The 21555-nt window shown below is 35.4% G+C and overlaps 1 protein-coding gene across 11 annotated transcripts in view; it reads right to left on the minus strand.

Moving 5' to 3' along the window:
- GABPB1 (GA binding protein transcription factor subunit beta 1) overlaps positions 1-21555 on the minus strand; it is a 60638-nt gene that overhangs the window by 11763 nt on the left and 27320 nt on the right. For 7 of the 11 annotated variants that reach the window (XM_012763500.3, XM_012763499.3, XM_012763493.3 and 4 more), the window contains 5 exons: positions 13186-13293; positions 9299-9466; positions 7896-8090; positions 6636-6783; positions 6216-6329 (listed from right to left, as the gene is read on the minus strand). In XM_012763500.3, coding sequence (XP_012618954.1) covers positions 6216-6329; positions 6636-6783; positions 7896-8090; positions 9299-9466; positions 13186-13293 — 733 coding nt within the window. The remainder of the gene's footprint in view (positions 1-6215; positions 6330-6635; positions 6784-7895; positions 8091-9298; positions 9467-13185; positions 13294-21555) is intronic. The other 4 variants (XM_012763495.3, XM_012763494.3, XM_076004359.1 and 1 more) reach the window with 1 other exon arrangement.

Here is a 21555-nt window from a genome sequence, read left to right on the forward strand (position 1 = left end):
GATCTTCTTGATAGACAGTGACATCTAAATAAAAGGAATGACAAATTAAGAAATATTATCATTGTAACCCCTAATGTAATAATTTATTCAAGCGGGGATCACTAGTGGGTGCTAAAAGCATTGGTGAAAAGTTTTGAGGAAGCAGGATATTCAAATGTTCTCAAAATATCACACCAAAGATTACTGCCAGTTATGAAGGGGAAAATCTACCTTGTGAAGACCTGGCAGTCACCATTTCACCAAGTGGTCATTATCAGGACAGAACGACATTAATGTGCCTCCTGAGATGACGCAATGGGAAGTTATAAAATATCACTGGTGTTCTTCCTAGAAATGAATCTAACTATTAAAAAAACAAAGGAATCCAGAACGTAGGTGCTCCTGCAGACAACTGGCTTGGACCCTACAAATATTTCAATGTCACAAAGAACAAGGGAGGCAGTAGCAATATCCTAGATGAGAGGAGACTGAGAAGACACAATAATCAAATACAATGTGTGAACTCCAATTGGATCCTGGATGAAAAACAAATAGCTATAAAGGACATTTTGGGGACAACTGGGGAAATATGAATATGGACCATATGTCAGATAATGTTACTACAGTGATGTTGATGTTTTTATAAAATAAAATGGAGTTATGCATATGTAGAAGGCAGTCCTTGTTCTTGGAAGACGCATGCCAAAGTACTTAAAAGTATCAGGATGTCTGCAGCCTATTTTCAGATAACTTGGCAAAATAGACGTTCACGTGTGTGTTTATGTGTGTATGAGAACATATGAGTGTGGCAAGATGTTAACAGCTGGTGAATACAGGTGAAAGATGTATAAATTCATCCTCTAGTTCTTCTATGGGTCTGAAAACTGTCAACATAAACAAAATTTTGAAAATATGACTAACTCAGGCCAGGAGCAATGGCTCACACCTGTAAACCCAGCATGCTGGGAGGCCGAGGTGGGGGGATTGCTTGAGGCCAGGAGTTTGATACCAGCCTAGCCAATATAGCAAGACCCTGTCTCTACAAAAAAAATTAAAAATTAGCTAGGTGGGGTGGCACACACCTGTAGTCCCACCCAGCTATTTGGGAAGCTGAGACAGGAGGATCACTTGAGCCTAGGAATTCAAGGTTACAGTGAGGTATGATTGTGCCACTGCACTCCAGCCCAGGCAACAGAATGAGACCCTGTCTCTTATTTTAAAAAACTAGCTCAGAGGCCGGGCGTGGTGGCTCACGCCTGTAGTCCTAGCTCTCTGGGAGGCCGAGGCGGGCGGATTGCTCGAGTTCAGGAGTTCGAAACCAGCCTGAGCAAGAGCGAGACCCCGTCTCTACTATAAATGGAAAGAAATTAATTGGCCAACTAAAAATATATACAAAAAATTAGCCGGGCATGGTGGCGCATGCCTGTAGTCCCAGCTACTCGGGAGGCTGAGGCAGGAGGATCGCTTGAGCCCAGGAGTCTGAGGTTGCTGTGAGCTAGGCTGACGCCACGGCACTCACTCTAGCCTGGGCAACAAAGCAAGACTCTGTCTCAAAAAAAAAAAAAAAAACTAGTTCAGAAAAAAGAGGTAACATAAAAACTATTTCTGAAACTCCTGGGCTCAAGCGATCTTCCTGCCTCAGTCTCCCAAGTAGCTGGGACCACAGGCACATGCCACCATACCTGCCTAATTTTTCTATTTTTGTAGAGATGGAGTCTTGTTCTTGCTCAGGCTGGTCTCAAACTCCTGGCCTCAAGTGATCCTCCCACCTCAACCTCCCAAAATGCTAGGATTACAGGTGTGAGCTACCATACCCGGCCTTCTATATGACATGTTTTTTTAATGTGTTGAGGCAACACTTTACAAAAAGTATAATTAAATAAAACCATTCTCTATTGAAATCAAGCCGCCATTGAGATACACAGTTGCTGTGAAATATACTGAGTTGCCTCCAACTCACACAAAGGACATCATGGATATTGATGATCACAAGATTTGCTAAAGACAGGGAGGCCATAAATATACCAACTTCTTTTTTTAAGAAAAGACAAGATAAATCTTGGGATCCTACTTTTTAAAAAGTACTCATGGCAAGAGACCTGGCTTCAACTCTGCTCCTGTGCTATTTGGTAATCAAGAATCAGAATACAAACCCTACAGAATATTCAAAATCAAACAACCTTTATGTTTTGATTTCTCTCATTATATTTGTTTGCCTTAAACTATAATTAGTTTTTATCACCAAGCACTTAAAAAAATTTCAGGAAGATAATTACAAAATGAAATGTAGGGTATACAATAGTAATATATTTGATGGAACTACTAAGGTTTCAAAAACATTAAGTATTGCTTTGATTTTTTTTAAAAAAATCCATATGAAAAAGAAATGTTCATTCTGATTGAATACTAACTACAGGTGGTAAATGTTTTAAAGCATAATCATATGTAAGAAACTTCTGAGATCACACACAATCAAGGCACAACTCAAAAACTTTCATCTTTGCATTATTTGCAATGACTGTCATTAAAATAATAATCAGTTCTTGCCTTTCATCTAAAAAGCTTTCTTTTTAAGTTGTGCCATGGTAAGGTATTTAAGAAAAAATTAAAAGGAAACCAATTACGTAAGAAGACAAAGTGCTCCCCAGAAACCCTAAGAACAACCCAAGAGTAAAATGTTGAAACACAAAAGAATAAAAGAGAAAACCTAAAAACTCTAAAAAGATTGTTGATTAAAAAAAATAAGAATATATATATTCCAAATTGTAAAAACCCCTGGATAAAAAATAACTGTAATGTCATAAATATTCATTGACCTAATTCAAAAGTCAAAGAGGGTAGGTGGGGGGTGAGGGATCAAAAACTAACTAATGGGTAACAATCTATACTATTTCAGCAAGGGGTACACTAAAATCTCTGATTATACCACTATACAATAAAAAACATTTATACCCCCTAAATCTTTTTTGGGGGAAAAAAAGTCAAGTTGTAATATTTACAGAGAGCCTAAATAATCTGCAGTACCTTTGAAGATATGTGAAGTCTCTTGTTCAACATGACTTTTGAATTATAATGCCATAAAAATGAAACAAGATAGGGAAGAAGACTGACTTTGAAATGTTATAAAAGATTCAAAATTCTACGTAGAAATATTTAAACAACAAAATAGAAACTATGCTTATTGAAGAAAAGTAACATTTCAAAGGCACCATGCCTGTAATGGAACCTGAAATTAAAAACAAAAAAGCAAAAACAATCTCACAAAGCCCAGTTAAGTACCCCTTAAAGCCAATTCAGGGCCGGGCGCGGTGGCTCACGCCTGTAATCCTAGCTCTCTGGGAGGCCGAGGCGGGCGGATTGCTCGAGGTCAGGAGTTCGAAACCAGCCTGAGCAAGAGCGAGACCCCGTCTCTACTATAAATAGAAAGAAATTAATTGGCCAACTGATATGTATATAAAAAAAAAAAAAAAAAAAAAAAAAAAATTAGCCGGGCATGGTGGCGCATGCCTGTAGTCCCAGCTACTCGGGAGGCTGAGGCAGAAGGATCGCTCGAGCCCAGGAGTGTGAGGTTGCTGTGAGCTAGGCTGACGCCACGGCACTCACTCTAGCCTGGGCAACAAAGCGAGACTCTGTCTCAAAAAAAAAAAAAAAAAAAAAAGCCAATTCAGTTTTAATACCCTATTTTAGGAACAGACCAAAAAACAATGTGCAAAAGGGACCTGGTTCAAATTTTACTATTGGAGAGAAAGGAGGGAATTGTTAACAGCTACCAGATGCATTACACCTTTTGAAAAACCATCTTATTAGCAATTGGCAAAGGCTGCTCTAAAAAAAAAAAAAAAAAAAAGGTGGCATAGATGTCAAGCTAATCAAGGTATTATATAACTGGGCCACAAGGAAGAATAAAAAACTAAGCAAAGTTGACAGAGAACTAAAGGCTAAAGCTATAAAACAAAATTTTATGAAAGAGTATTTTGAAAGGACCAGATTAACTACACTATAGATGTAAGCCCACATCTTAACCAATCACAATCTCCAATTCTACATCCCAAATAACTCTCAAATCTATTCAGAAATAAATCTCTTTGCCAAATCATAATTTATGCTACCATTACAGTGTCTCTTCCCTGGTTTGATTACATTAAACTCCTAACTAAACTCCTTTCCAGAGCATTCTTCTAAGTTTGCCAATGTGACCATTTTAAGTCCTCCATAATCTTACCTTCAATCACTTTGGGCTATTCTCCCCCTAACTGGGTTTAGCCACACTGGCCTTTGCATTCCCTGAAAAGACAAGCTCTTTCCTGCCTCAAAAGCTTCACAATGCCCTCTTCCTAAAATGTTCTTACCCCAACTTTTATCTAATTCCTTCTTAATCTTTGGTTTAAATGTCTCTTCCTTTAGGAAGATTCCCTGACTTATCAGAGTGGCCTTAGAGGCTTTGGAAGAAAGAGATAAAAATATGATAGCCTCTGTTTATTAATAAAAAGCATACTACATAGTGATGGTTTTCCTCATGAGAAAAAATATAACTGCAATTTCCAAAAGGCAACTTTTACTTTTCTGTCTCTTCATTTTGGAATGACTTACAAAATGGAAATAACTTCCAACATGGAATGACTTGGAATGAGTTCCTATCTATCTAAATCTGACCCACTCTTTGGGGCACAATTCAACATGATCCTCTTCACTGTACCCACCCCCAACTCTAGCTAAAGTAATCTCTTTCCTCTGAACAACAACAGTAATTCAATGAGATATTTTAATCATCAAGCATTGACAACCTACATTTTATATTTGCTCGTAACATCAAGAAAGGTATTATCTGGTTCCTCAATGAAAGCATTATATTATAATAGACTTTATGAGGTTCCCATTAGACTAACATTAAAATTTGTTTTATATATGAAAGGTGGTCCTAATGTAATCCTGAAGATGCTATTTAAAGCCATAATTTCGAAGTGAAATGCCTTAGTACCCTAGACTATTACAAGTGCCTTCCCTTTATATATAGGACCATGCCCAACCAGCCAGCTTCCATTTAAAATACAGTCCATCTGCTGCTACATTCTGGTTATTTGGTATCTAGTAAAAATATTTCTTGTACTACTTAACTGGTAAAAGAAAAGAATATGAGCAGTAACAGGCAATGAACCGATGGTTCTTGTAGTATATTTCAGTCTCCAATCATTTAAACAGGGCAAGACAGTAGCAGAACACTCATTTCAATAGACTACTTATTACTAGAAAAAGCTACAGAAACAGATAACCCCAGAAGTAGAAGTAGCGATGCTTTGCTTGATATAAGATAAAATGATAATTACACAAATACTTCAATATTGTATAATTCCAATATCACAAACTAAATCATAAACATTCTAAAAGAGACCAGCCTACAAATCACCTAAAGAAATCGCATAGGAGACACAGTATATTATATTGGTCACCGACACACAACTTGGGAATCAGACTTTGAGCATAATTCTCCTTTTAACACTTAACAGCCATGTGACCTTGGATAAAATTATTCAACTTTCCCTAACCTGTTTCATCACATGTAAAATGGAGGTACTGCTACTGTATTTTTCAGATCCTAACAAGGCCTTGAAAAGATATATATAAACATTTCTAGAATCACAATGAATCTGACAACTGATGGTAAAAGAAACTGAACAGCCAAGAGTCAGAGAAATAATCTGTGTCAGATTTATCTTTGCCAGAGCCATGTGCAAATTGAGCTTTGAGAACATATTTATTTGATTACACACCTCAGTTCAGTTGTTTACATTGGTAGCAACATACTTACCTGAACTTTTACTTAATTCAAGCTCTTAAAATATCTGCAAAAAGATTCTACTATGATGTAGCATTAGAATGAAAAAGTATTATGCTCAAAGAAGGTTGTATGTCACATGCAACAAAAGTCAATTGAAGTTACTAATTCTCTCAGACTAGACCATAACATTTTCAAAAGAAGAAGTTAGAGAAGTTGGTGTGGCAAATTCATGGAGCCAAACGTCTAAATGTCAGAACTGCCGGTGACTGTCAAGAAAGGCTATTTAATTTTCAAGGATATGTGATTTAACTAAAGAAAAGAAATTTACAGATTTAACCAAAGAGAAACAACCAGTGAAAGCTGTTTTCTTTGATATGCTTCTGCAATTACAAAGGTGCTAAAGAGGGCAAGTATCTGAATCTGTGACTTTTAAGATACGTATTTGACTTGTTTTTCTAACCTGGAGTTTCTGAAGAATTGGACAATGGAGCAGACGCTTCAGCTAAGGCAGCTAATGTAGCTAATACTGACGTAGAGGAGTTTCCAAACTGAACAGCAGATACACCCGTTTCATCTATAAGAAAAAAGAAAACAGATTTCAATTTCCAAGGAGCTTAATCCAACGCGTATTTCTGATATTCTATTCTAATGAAGCCTGGATACCATTAGTTTTTGAAAGGTAATACTGCAATACATTTTGCAATATCACCTTTCCCTAGATTGTTCTGTCTCATAAAAAATTTATTTTTGCCAATTATACCAAAGAAAACCAAGGTAGCTGATATAATCTTACCCTTATTCTCCAACAGTCCTTTCTTAAAAGGATGAATACCTACTAAAGCATAAAATCCCAACAGCTATCCTATAGGCATCTCAATACCTGTTGCCTTGGATGAATTTTCTGAAGATACCAGACCTGTTAGGTTCACCACCCCTCCAGGTCCAATGATAAACTGTGGTGTTGCAGCATGTATCGTCACAGTGTCAGGACTCTCTGGGTTTGTGTTGATTTGGTTCTGCATAGCAATCTAGGGGATAAATTACCACAATGTCTTCAGAATTATAACCAGAACATATAGCACAAACACACGTATAAAGGAACATTCTCTAAGAAGAATCATATAATACAAATGGAAATATTTGTCTATGGTCTACTGAAAGTGTTGTGGTAAATCACAGGTATGAATTTACATCCTAAGCCCCCCTCTTAGGCAAAGCAGCAAAGCCCTTTGAGAGGAGAAATGGGTATCTGAAAAGCTTTTATAGAACACAGAATAATTAGACATTAAAAGATATTCTACTACCCTGTAGCTACAGAAATTAAATTATTTAAATTAAATTATTTACTCTACTGTATTCAGTAATATGTAACACTACATATATAAAGCGTTCTCAACTAGTTGTTCCCACCTTCAACCCCAACCCCAAAATTATACTCCTAGGAGTAAAAGAATGGAAAGAGGCATGGTAAAATTCATCTTCCTGAACATAAAACATTTTTAAGTAACTAGAGGAAGTTCAATGGAGTCAGATGGCTTTGGAGAATTCTATTGGAAAGGGAACGAGAAGATAGGCAAGAAGAGACAGTAAATAAAGATAATTTACATCATGTCATGTAGCTGAAGAAAAGAGAAGTAATGTTGGTTACTAGAAAAACCTGCCCCAAAGCCAGAAACAACTACGTCCACAAACAGATTTTTTGGAGGATGTTATAATATAAAAGAAACAAATCAGAATGATAAAAATTAACGCTCACTCAAATTGAGGGCATTATTGTGGTTCCTAAACATTATTTAAATTTTTATAAAGTAATTTATAATAGACTTTGAAAAACCACATAGTCCCCAAAAATGCAACAAAAATAATTAATAGAATAAAATGTCTAGAAGGGGAGTTCAGGAACTTAAAACACAGAAAGGAATCACCTTCTCTAATCTAATATTACATAAAAAGGCTGTGGTCTTACAATCAGGAAAATGAACAGTAATAAAGAAAAAGTGAAAGCAAAAAAGGCTTGTCTGAAATAACTAAGTCCAAAATGGAAAGCTACAAGCTCAATAGCTTAAATCATCCACAAGACAGAGATCCATCAACATACAAAGCTTCTTTTTGTTTTCTTAAATTAAAAGCCAAAAGTTACCTGTAATATCTCTGCTAAATCTTCATTTCCATTGTCTATTGAAATATCAAATGCAGTTTTACAAAATTTACTTTGTGTGTGTACATCAGCACCATATTTGATTAAAAGTTCCACCACCTCTTGATGATTATGTTCTGTGGCCCAATGCAGAGCTGTCATCTTTAACATGTCCTTTGCGTTGACATCAGCACCATGCTACAAAAATATTTCAAAATAAGAGATCACTAAAATATGAAATATGGTATATAAAGAATTCCAAATATGAAAATACTAGTCCCTATGCTTTAAAGCAAGAATAACATGATCAATCCTTTATTTTCGTGTATTAAATATATGTTCCAGCAACTCATCTGTTACTTGATCATTTGTCTATCATGTGACTTTCCTAACTGCTTTCCTTCTAATTTCTTAGGAATGAGGCGATTATTTTCTGTCACCCAGCTCTGAGCATGAAGGGCTAGAATGGCATAAGAAGTAAAGGAAACTATGAGCACTCCTCCAAAGTCCTCTTTAATGTTATATGGGAGCTGGCCCCTTAGTTCCTCGTTGACACAAAAATAGCCTTTGCTTTCAAAACCAGTGCAATATAAGAAATTAAAAGAGAGCGATCTAGAGGTACACTATCCAATATGATAGCTACTAGACACATGTAGCTATTAAGCACTTGAAATGTAGCTAGTCAAGATAGAGCTGTACTGTATGTGTAAATACACACTGGAATTCAAAGATTTTATACCAAAAAAATAGAATATAAAATATCTCATTAATAATTTTATATTGATTGCATGCTGAAATGATAATCTTTGTATATACTGGGTCAAAAAATATAATATTAAAATAACTTTTGACTTTCTTAATGCAGTTAATAGGATATCTAGAATTACAGCATATTTAATTATGTGATTGCATTTATGACTTGCATTGTATTTCTTTTAGATAGGTTGAACTAGAGGCTAGGATAAAAAGGATCAAGAATAATGTCCACCACTCTATGCTTCAGAATTTTCTATAACACTCTTGGCATTTAGATGATTAAAGAAAAATCCCCATTTATATTATTTGTTAATTTGTTTGTTAATCACTCTAGCCTAATGATCCCTTTCATGAACATTTTGACTGTATTAGGACAAAGGTGTAAGTCCCTCACCATAAGGTACAACAAGGTCTAAAAAATCAATTATTTGATTTAACTAAGAATGTATCTAAAGGAAGTCTTTTTCACCTCAGGAATGAAAACTTTAAGATAATTTTCATTTAATGGTCTGATATATACAAAAAATGAGATACCATAGGTAAAACACTAGGTGGGCATTCAATAAAACTAGTTCCCTTCTCTTTCTTATAAAACCATAAAGTCTTTGGGGCTTACTTTCAAAAGCAAACTGCAAAAAACCACCACATACCTTAAGTAAAACCTCTACTATGCTGGCATGGCCCTCAGAAGCTGCCATGTGCAACGGTGTTCGGTCCACTTTGGTTCTGGCATCCCTACTTACACCAGCTCGGAGTAGAACCTCTGTGGTGGAATAATGCCCGTACTGCGCTGCCAGATGAAGTGGAGAAGTTCCCAGCTATGACACGAGAAAAAAAACCCACATTTATTGTTATTTTTAATACACTTCTACTACTATGGACTATTTTATATTTTCTTTTTACATAGTAAATAGATTATGTTATCTGATTACACAGTAACTCAAAAGAAACGACCTGATTTATGCTTATCACAGCCTCTTCATAGAGGCCTTCAAGAATCCCCACTTTTCAGTGAAGAAGAAAAGCCAGTATTTCCTTAAATTCAAACTTATTTTCTTCATTATTTTTATCAGTTAAATTTATTTTATCAAATAAATAGCTGAAACAAAATTAATTTCTTTAGGGATTACAGATAATTAGGGTTTAAGATATGTTTGTGAGTTATTGGAATGTTTTCTTCATACTAATCACAGAAAACTTGCTAAATTAATTTCTTTTTTTTTTTTTTTTTTTTTTTTTTTTTTTTTTTTGAGACAGAGTCTCGCTTTGTTGTCCAGGCTAGAGTGAGTGCCGTGGCGTCAGCCTAGCTCACAGCAACCTCAAACTCCTGGGCTCCAGTGATCCTTCTGCCTCAGCCTCCCGAGTAGCTGGGACTACAGGCATGCGCCACCATGCCCGGCTAATTTTTTTTTATATATATATCAGTTGGCCAATTAATTTCTTTCTATTTATAGTAGAGACGGGGTCTCGCTCTTGCTCAGGCTGGTTTTGAACTCCTGACCTTGAGCAATCCGCCCGCCTCGGCCTCCCAAGAGCTAGGATTACAGGCGTGAGCCACAGCGCCCGGCCTAATTTCTTTTTATCTATAAAATTCCTAACAAATAAATGTAATAGTGTAAATTTTTATATTAATTGGATCAAAACTTTTGTACCATGTTTCCCCGAAAATAAGACCTACCCATAAAATAAGCCCTAGCAGGATTTCTAAGCATTTGCTCAATATAAGCCCTACCCCGAAAATAAGATCTAGTGATGGCCGTGGCTACGCAGCGTATCTGCACAACCCATGCATTTCGTCAGTTGCAGAGCGGTAAAGAAGAGGAGCAGCCCTTCTCATCTGCCCCATCGTGGCAGCTACTATTCCAGAGGAATAGGATGGAATTCGGAGTTTGGAGAGTTATGATGATGTTCCAGAAGAAGACAACTTAACTATATTTGAATAAATGTAGACTGTTGTATCGTACTTAAAAAAAAATAACACATCCGCTGAAAATAAGCCCTAGGGTGTCCTTTTGAGGAAAAATAAATATAAGGTCCTGTCTTATTTTCAGGGAAACACAGTAGGACTTTAAAAATTAATTAAAACACCTCAGTGGTTTTTTTTTTTTTTTGGAGATGGTCTTGCTCTGTCACCCAGGCTAAACTGCAGTGGTATCATTATAGCTCACTGCAAACTGAAACTTCTAGGCTCAAGCAATCCTCATGCCTCAGACTCCCTAGTAGCTGGGACTACAGACTCAAATCACCAGGCCTGGCTAATTTTTCTATTTCTTTGTAGAGAGGGGGTCTTACTCTTGCTAGACTGGTCTCAAACTCCTGGCCTCAAGCACTCCTCCCACCTTGGCCTTCCAAACTGCTAGGATTACAGGCATGAGCTACCAGGTCTGGCCCCTCAGTGATCTTTTAAAGGGGTTGATGTAGTCATTTTCAAAGGAAAAATCTGAGGTGTACTTGCCAAAGGCGAGTCAGGATAGAACCAAAACAGAACCCAATTCTGAAATTGGTTCCACGTGGTCTAGCCATTAAATTGACATCTACAACATACAGTAAAGGTATTAAAATGTGAGTGAAGGAAGAGTCTTATCAGAGGCATAAATAGCTGAAACTCAGAATTAAGTTACTTCACATGCATTTAGAGGCATAGAAAATCCCTATAACTCTGATTGACAAATCATTGATATTCCAAAGAACTAAGATATTTCACTAGAACATGAAATTTGCTAAGACCATCACTGTAATAACAGCAAGTTTTTAAAATGTTTTCCACAGAACACACTATGCTAAAACCCTAACAATTATTATCTCATTTAATCTCTTGAGAACATAGTTATTATTACTATCCTCACTTGGCAGTAAAAGAATTTAAGCACACAAAGGTTATTAGTTTGCGTGAAATAACACAAGTAAGAGTTATAACACAAAGCTAAGCATGTGCTCTTAATACATGGTAAAAACAGAAATCATTTACTTTGAGATTAAGTATTTTATTACAAAAATATATATATGTATGTATTTTTTAAATTAGAGATGGGGTCTCGCTATGTTGCCCAGGCTAGAGTGCAGGTGCGAACATGGTGCACTACAGCCTCAAATTCCTGGGCTCAAGCAATCTTCCTGCCTTGCCCCAGTTAAAACCTTATATTTGTAAGGAAAGGTCATTCCAACAGATCAAAGAATATTCTTAAATCCTTTCTTTCTCCATGCTTTGTCATATTTTTCTATAACTGGCCCTTTCGAAGTTATTAAATTCTAATATTTAATGAAAGTATCTCAATAGCCTGTTTAGCAACCAGGAGTTTTATTCAAAGTGACTTTGTATTCTTTTTCTTCTCACACTTCCACCATAACTATTTAAGAGCTCTCACTTCACCATCTCCTCACCAAGCCCTGGTACTGCCCAACATTTTTTTTGCTAATTTAGTGGATATGCAATAGTATTTCATGATTTTATTAGGCATTGCATTTGCCCAATTATTAATGCAGTTGACCAATTTCATGTTTATTGATCATTCAAACTTTTTCTTCAGTAAGTAGAATATCAAGTCATATGTCCAGTCCTCTCTTGCCTTGTCTGTCTTTTTATTGTCTATCCATGGAAACTCCTTATGTAAAGTAGATGGAGTGATAGAGGGAACAATTCACTATGATTTAATAATTCTTGAAGCTGTATAAAGGGTATTCAGGGATTTACATGTTTGAAATTTCCCATAATAAATTTGTTTTCATGAAAAATTAAAAATTAAAAAAAAAAAAGAGAGAGAGACAAGTAAGCCAAAACAACAAAATCAAAAATCTAGAATTTTTAAGCCAAGTGCAGTGGTGAGCATCTATAGTCCAATCTACTTGGGAGGCTGAGGCAGGAGGATTGCTTGAGCCCAGGAGTTCAAGACCAGCCTGGGCAACACAGCAAGACCCGAACACTTAAAAATAAATCCAGAATTTTTAGTTGTTATCAGTAGAAGGGTTAATTCAGATTCTTAGGCCTCCATTTTCCCAAGATCATACTTATTGAGTTACCCCCAGAATTAAACAGTTATGTTTTTTTTCCTTTCCTACAATTGCCTTCTATAGTTATCAGGAACTCATTCCCATTCCTTTATTCCTCTTTGGTCATGTTTGCAATTATTTTACAATTATTGATTGAAATATAAACTTCTTTTGTTTTTTTAGGAGCAGTTATAACACTAACTCCAATCCTTATCTGTAATTTCTGAATTATAAATTCTACCTGTGTAATTTATAAGATCTTTAAATTATATCCCAAGCAGCTATATTTTATATTCATCCCACATTAGTACATTCCAAAATTTAAAAGATAAACTCTTTTGTGGACAGAATATTTGGACGAGGTTGTTCACTATCAAAGAAAATATGACTTATTCCTTTTAAAAGATAGTTGTAATTCTACCATTATAAAGAAAATTTCAAAAAATAATAATTTTTAACTACTTATAAGCATAATACTGACTAAATTTTTATCTGGAAAAACAAAAATTAAAAGGAAAAAAAAACCCACAATATTAAAATCATTCTTTACCCAGTCTGTAGTAAAAGGAGCTCCATTTGCCATCAAAATACGAACTTCATCATCTTGACCTGCTCGTGCCGCTTCTAAAAGCTTCTTTCCCAAATCTACCAGGGACATCTAAATAAAACATAAATGAACTGAACATTAAAATCTCCACTTATATATTATGACATGACTTTTTTCCTCTCTGGTCTTTATTAATAAGTCAATTCTCAATTATCCCTTCAAAAGGTTGTGGCATGTTTAATCTAAAACCAAAGATCACACAAAAGCAATTTATATCTGGATTTTTGGAATAGATTTTCCTTTCTCATTAAGTTTTAACCTAGAAAAGAGTTAGTTTGAATTCTCCAAACATAGCTAGTAAAAGTTAGAAAAGGGAAGTAGCAGAGAAAAACTTATAAGATCTTAAACTGGCAACTAATTTGTTTTCACTGGAGGAGTTACAGCAGTAAAATTTTTCATAGAAGGAAATGAGGCACAAGATATTGTTCTCTGTTACTTGTGCAAATTAAACGAAATCTACCATAATTTTTTCTTTGCAATGGTGAACGTGCTCAGAATTTTAAAGTAAATATTTTCTACCCTTGTACATGCAATGCACATTTAAGTTCTTCCAGAAAAGGGCACAATTCACACTCTATGAAAATACTCAAAAGAGAATCTAACAGTATTATGAATAGATTATGTATCACAATAAGAAGCTAGAAAGAATGCTTTCAAAGATACTGGAAAAGGCTAATGCTGTAGCCTAAGATGGAGTGATGCGTGTGCGTGTGTATCTTTTTTGAATAATACTGAAACAGGTGTCAGAAAAAGATCATGACAGGAGAACTTAGGTAAAGAAAGATCTGAATAGTATCAAAGATGTTCAAATTCAAGGGATAACAGTTCTGAGGAGAGGTTTCCAAATCCGAAAAGACTATCCAGCTGGAAGACGACTCGATGTGATATAGTAACCAAGAAAAGGCAAACAGGTGGAATCTTTAGGCTTGTAGGGAAGAGAAGATACAGAACCCCTGAGATTTATATAAGAAAAATGTGCCTGGGGTAGGAATTTGTCTCAAAAAAAGTATATACTCTTTAAGGGTAGTCAAGGGAAAATAAGTTACAAAGAGAGGAATGACAGGCTGATTAGTATATTCATATCGTTTCTGAAGAGCTATTATAGGGTGAGTATCCCCAATCCAAAAATCCAAAATTTTTTGAGTACCTACCTGACGCTCAAAGGTAATGCTCATTGGAGCATTTCAGATTTTGGATTTTCAGATTAAGGATACTGAACCAGTAAGTATTAATGCAAATATTCCAAAATCTGAAAAAAATCTGAAACACTTCTGGCCCTAGGCACTTCAGATAAGGGAAACTCAACATACATTCAAGGAAGACAGAGGAATATATGTGTGAGAAGCAAATTGGCAAATGGAACTTGAAAAGGTTATTTCTGCCAGGAATAAACAAATTATACTACATAATTAGAAGGGATGTTAGGAAATCTAAAAGGGATAATTATAAGAAAAGATGTCCCTGAAAGTACATAGAATTAATTACACTAAAATTATTATATCTTTTAGTGGATTCTGTAAGATAAGAACAACCAAGCATAGAAGGAATAACCTGGAACAGACGCCAACCACTGAGAGGCTTGCACAATAATTAAATGAGATTGATGTACACATCCAAAACAGGCATTTATCACAAGGGAGGAAAGAATTTCTTAGAGTTGTTTCATTTGCAGTATAAAAACAATTCATATTATATCCTATGGTGAAGAATAAGAAAAATAACCACATGCATTTGTGGGTTTTACGTGGATTTTTTTAAATGTGCTTTTTTTTGGTGACACTTGCAACATTTCACCTTGAATTTCTGATATCCTTTCCTTTTTTCTCTCATTCTCTCAGACCTTGGTGGAATCACTGAAACCCAAGATACTACTTAAAGCACTAAGATCTAACAAATACAGTGTCTATACACTGGATGATCAAAATTTCATATATATCTGGCTTTACAATGAAATATATCTTTCCAAATACATACATTTTTAAGTGTGTTTTACACAGGTAATATAAAATTAGTTTGCATTCATTCAGCCTGCATACCACCAGATGGTTTAGATATCTGGGTATCTTTTATGAAGTGCCAGTTTGGGGCTTTTCCTCATATTTTGAATTTGGGTTGTCATGTCTTTTGCTTATTGATCTGTAAATGTTCTTATATATATTCTGGATGAGTCCTTTGTCAAATATAATAAATATTATAAATATCTCTTTCTAGAACCCTGATTTCTGGAATCCTTGTACTGTGTTCTTTAATATCACACACTATCTTCTATGGGTAGATAATTGTTCAGTCTCATAAAAATGTGCAATGTCTATACATTAAAAATAAATTAATTAAATAATGAAAATAAAATCAAAGACAACAAAAAAATAAGTTTACCACAAAATGACTGGAAGAAATATTAATGTTTTACTTATTTAAAAGGTCTAACCGAAAATGAAAAGGGAAAAAAATAAATATCAAGAATCTAAAATATCAATAGTCAAAAGACATGACTATATATTTCACAAAAGAGAAAGAGAAATAATTCACAAGGGCAAAAACATTCAGTGTCACTGATATTCAAATTAATGTCAAGTATATAATTTTAAAATAATTCCTGATGCAGTCAAGGATAAGGTGAAACTGATGCCGTTTTTTTTTTAATTGGGTCTAGGCAGAGGTAACTGATACTTTCTTATGTTAACATTTCATATATGCTGATAGCAATATAAACAGATCAGCTTTATTTTTTAAGTCAATTTGGCAAATTTAACAAAAGTTAAAAAAAATGTCCAAGCCTATTGATCACTAAATGATCCCACTTCTGAGAATCTAAAGGAAAAATATGTTGAAATAGATCTATCAATAAAGATATGTATATATACACATGTATATTACATATAATCATTTCTACAGAGAATAATCTAAAGGTAGGAGAACAGTTAAAATGTAATAATACAAGATGTAATTTAACATAATAGTTTTGAAGCTATACAATAACAAAAAGTTTATGCCATATAAGTGAAAAGATATAAAACTAATTTTGGAATGTCAAAGTATGCATATGAACAAAATACTGAAAAATATTAACAATAGTTAGGATGGTATGATTACGGAAAACTTTGCCTCCATTTTACAAAGTTTCTGTAATGTTATCATATTACCTTCCTAATTTAAAACATGTTTTTTAAAGGGACAAATTACATTCTGTGACTGTCAACTAAGTAAATGATAACATTAAGGAAAGTTAAATACTTCTGACTTACTAGACAGCAAGAGTAGGGGGGAATAAAGAAAATGTAGGATAGTAGAGACTTAAAATAGCAAATTATTGATCTATTTATAAGAATTGCAATAAAACAATGAAGCATAGTAATAAATCAACTTAGTCCACAATTCTCCAACTATATTAACTATTCAAAACATATCAGTTAAGAACCTAGGATACTTAAGTTACTCTGGTTTTAAAATTCATGAGCAATACAGCTGTGTAGTAGATTAATGTAAATGGATACTTGGAAATCAGTGATACTTGGCCAGGTGTGGCAGCTCATGCCCATAACCCCAGCACTTTGGGAAGTCAAGATGGAAGGATCGCTTGTGCCCAGGAATTGGAGACCAGTCTGGGAAACATTGTGAGACACAATCCCGACCAAAAAATTTTTTTTAGTTATCCTGGCATGATATCATGTGTGCCTGTAGTCCCCACTACTTGGGAAGCTGAGGCAGGAGGATTGCTTGAGCCCAGGAGTTGGAGGCTGCAGTGAGCTATGATCACATGATTGTGCCACTGCACTCCAGCCTAGAAAACAGAAATGAGATCTTGTCTCAAAACAAAACAAAAAAAATCAGTGGTTCTTAATGGTAGCAGCACTGCCCCCCAGAAGGCCTTTTGTATATTTGTGGAGGTATTTTGGGGATTGAAGGTGCTCTGCTAGCATTTAATAGGCAAGTAAGTGCCAGGGATAATAGAGGGCCAGACATGGAGGGAACAATCCCAAAGGGCAAAGAACTGTCACATGTTCTATATAATTTTCAATGGTTCCACTGAATATATCTAAGGATGGAACCTAACTAACATGTGAATAAAATGTATTTTTTCTACAGTCTTAATGTACCCCAAATACTCCAGAATGCAGCCATACTATGAGTCTATTTGTTTTATTCAATCGTATCACCAAAGTCAGTGCCACTTTGGTATCTGTATCACCAATATAACGCTGTGTCGGCCATCTTATTCAGCTATCACATTCACAGCAATTTTATGTGCAGGTACAAGCTTTTGGCTACCTCACTGTGTCATTTAATGTGGCCTGCTTGGGAACTAACATATTTTAATATATTTTATTATCAATTGTTTCCCTCCTATTTCTCCTTTATATTATAATCAAAACATTATGATCTTAGAAATTATGCAGATAGGTAATGTTAACTAAGATTTCATTTCAAGTTAGCAGAAGGGGCAATACATTTATTATAAAAAAGGCAGCAATGGACAGGGGTCCTCAAATTACGGCCACATGTGGCCTGCAGAGGACATGTTTTTGCCACCACTGCCTGTCCCTGCTTAGAAGCCAACTCATCCCGGGCCCACAGTGTGCATTGTAGAAGGTGTGCCACACTCTCCAATGGCCCTCCAACGATCTGAGGGACAGTGAACTGGCCCCCTGTTTAAAAAGTTTGAGGACCCCTGAATAAGATTGAAAATCAATGAAAGAAAATACACCAGATCAAGCATGACCAAAATCAAAGCTGCTCTAATTTTCTTGTCAAAACAATTAGCAAACTTTAAATAATGCAATTACCAAAATGTAGCAATTTCACTTCTGATTCTCACCTGTTAAGGACCACACACATTACAGTAGATTTTTGACTCATGGACACAGTTGCAATAAGAAAACAAGATTGGCTAAGGGGAACCATAACTCTAGGTAGAGTTCCTAATTTACTCTGCTCAGTACCTATATATTAAAGTACTAGATTTTAATAAAATTAGTATTTTAATTTAATCTAGCACCTTAATAAAGTACTAGATTTAATAAAATCATTTAAAGGTTTAACAATCAAAACATGCTGCTTTTTTGGTGTGTCCAATTTAGTTTTCCCCATTCAAATGAAGAGGCATAATTTAATTCAATAAATTTTAATGACTGTTAAAAATACTTACTGAAAATATATTGCATGCGGTACTAAATGTCATCTAGTTTAATACTCCTTTCTTCTTGAGAAGAAAACAAAAAAAAACTCACTACAATAAATTCCATCTCAATTTTCTTTACTATTTCTAAAAAGCTTATCACAATCTGATACAAACTATTTTTTTTTTTACTCCAAATACAATGAAATGTATTTTAATATCTACAGGGAAACTTCGAAATGTCTATAAACTAGCTACTTTTGCTCAAAAGTACATGCTCAGAGGGCCATCTGGTGGTAACAGGAATTACTAGCAATAATTACAATTTAAAGCTTAAAATCTATTTTGTTTTGAATTTCTATAATTTATAGCTCAGAGTTGTTGTGAAGATTACAGCATCTACTGGACATGAAAACTCTCTATAAAACTGTAAATTACTAGTTCCGTGTGAATGGTTTCTAGCACTCTTACAAAAGAATATGAAATTAAAATTTTTTTTCTCTGCACAGTGACTTACACCTGTAATCCCAGCAACTTGGAAGGCTAAGGCAAGAGGATCACTTGAGGCCAGGAGTTCAATACCAGCCTGGGCAACATAATGAGACTCCAGTCTTTAAACAAAAATTTAAAAATTAGCCAGGTAAGGTGGTAGGTACATATCCCAGCTACTTGGGAGATTGAGGCAGAAGGATCACTTGAGCCCCGGAGTTTAAGGCTGTGGTAAACTATGATTGTGCCACTGCACTACAGCCTGAGTGACGGAGACCTCTCATCTCTTTAAAAAAAAAAATGAAATAGTCCCTAACATCTTGCTAAGTATTTTTCTATATTGTCTCATTTTATCTGAAGGGCCTTACCGAGATTGCTATTGTCTGTCTCCACATTGCATGGGAAACAAGTGAAAAGAACACTAGTTTAATCTGAAGACAAGAGCCATATTCTAAAGCCTTCTTCTTGGGTTCTGAATTAGATAGCACTGGGAATGTGCTGGGAAATAAAGGAAAATGTCCTCCAAGGATTTAAGCTTAGTCTCTCCCTGTTTAATTCCTTTGAAAAGTTATCATATGAACTATGCTATATTTGGATTTCCCTCATTCCCCTTTTACCTGGTGGAGTTTTTTTTTTCCTCTTTTTTTTTTAAACTTAAAAATATGACATCTTCAAACATAATCTTAAAAAAAAAAGTATCTCCCATATGCCCTTTTTCAAAAAACCACTAAAAGATGTGCTCCACCAAAACCAGGAGTAAACAAGAAAGAGTAATCAAGGGCTTCAAGAAATAAAGAAACCAATATCAGTAGAACGGAAGGGGGTAGCCAAGATAAAACTGAAGGGAGACCCCAAGACAGCAGCTATGCCAAAGACCTAGAAAGCAAACCCAGATTGGAGCCAGAGAAGAGAGGTCCCAGGAAGGAAGTTTCCAAGGAAAAGAAAGGCTGATAAGTCTCCTAAGAAGAGAGTAAAACTTCCAGTGGAGAGTTTAGAAACTCTAAAGAGTTTAGGGTTATTGATGGATATAAGAAAACAAAACACTAGATAATTTATTTTTCAGAGGAAAAAAACTATACAACAAAGGAGATACAGGGATTACAGATATGGACTACATTTTCTTTGTGGTACAGATGTGGATTAAGAATAATAGTTTCAGGGTTGTGATGACCACTGAATAATAATCCAAACCAAATTTTCAGTGTAATTCTACTGAGAGGACAAAGGGCAAGGAAAAATATGCATGAAGTGGTTTAAGAGAGCTGAAGCTTCATCTTCTTAAATAGAGAGTCAAAAGATACCTAATATGGAAAAATAAAGGAACAGCATATGCTTGTTATTTAGAAATATGGAGGGAAATACTCAAGGAATAAAACAGCTAAAAGATTTATAAAATGCAGAGCTTTGGCAAAGAGTATTCTGGGGTGGGAAGGAATGATACAAGTGACTGTTGTGTTTTCATCATAAGCCTTATATTTTTCACTTTTTCATGGCAGGTATACTTTCATAAAAATAAGATTATAATAAACAAACACATGTTCACTGTACCTAAGAATTAAATCGTTCAAATTCATCCCACACCTTCTTGTATTCCTACTCTCCAGCAGTAACCACTATTTAAATGTTTGGCGTGCATCCTTTCAGATCTTGTCTATGCATATAGAAACACACATATACGCAATGCTTACTTCGTTTTAAACAAAAACACACTAAAAAGGGATCATATTATACTGTTCTGCAATTTGCTTTTTTAAAAAATTTAGGCCGGGCGCGGTGGCTCACGCCTGTAATCCTAGCTCTCTGTAATCCTAGCCTAAAAAAATTTAGGCCGAGGCGGGCGGATTGCTCGAGGTCAGGAGTTCGAAACCAGCCTGAGCAAGAGTGAGACCCCGTCTCTATTATAAATAGAAAGAAATTAATTGGCCAACTAATATGTATATACAAAAAATTAGCCGGGCATGGTGGCGAATGCCTGTAGTCCCAGCTACTTGGGAGGCTGAGACAGGAGGATTGCTTGAGCCCAGGAGTTTGAGGTTGCTGTGAGCTAGACTGACACCACGGCACTCACTCTAGCCTGGGCAATAAAGTGAGACTCTGTCTCAAAAAAAAAAAAAAAAAATTTAACAAGAATCCCCGTTTTATCAGTGACCTCTATGTCAGTACACACAGATCTAAAAATTCTTTTTACTAGTGGCACAGTATTATGGAGCGTGCTAAACTGAATGTTCCCCCAAAGATGTCTAGATCCTAATTCCCAGAACCTGTGAGTACGCTGCCTTACATGGCAAAAGGTAGATGTGATTTGTAGATGTGATCAAGTTAGGATTATACTGGATTACGCAGGTAGGCCCAATGTAATCACAAGAGTCCTTATAAGAGTTAGGCAGGGTGGTCGGAGCAGGAGACCTGACAACAGAAAAGGAAGGTCATAGTCAGGGAGAAGGAAGCAGAGATCAAAGACATTTGAAGACACTATGCTGCTGGCCTTGAAGATGGAGGAAGGGTCACAAGCCAGAAAATGCGGGCATTCTTTACAAACTAGAAAGGGGAAGAAAAAAGATTCTCCCCTAGAGCTTTCAGAAGGAACACAGCCCTGTCAAAATCTTAATTGTAGGTCTTTGGACTTCCAGAACTATAAAATAATAAATGTATGTTGTTTTAAGGCACTAAGTTTGTGGTAATTTGCTATAGTAAATAAGAGACTATTG

The sequence above is a fragment of the Microcebus murinus genome, chromosome 6 (genome assembly GCF_040939455.1).
Source record: "Microcebus murinus isolate Inina chromosome 6, M.murinus_Inina_mat1.0, whole genome shotgun sequence".
NCBI lineage: Eukaryota > Metazoa > Chordata > Mammalia > Primates > Cheirogaleidae > Microcebus > Microcebus murinus.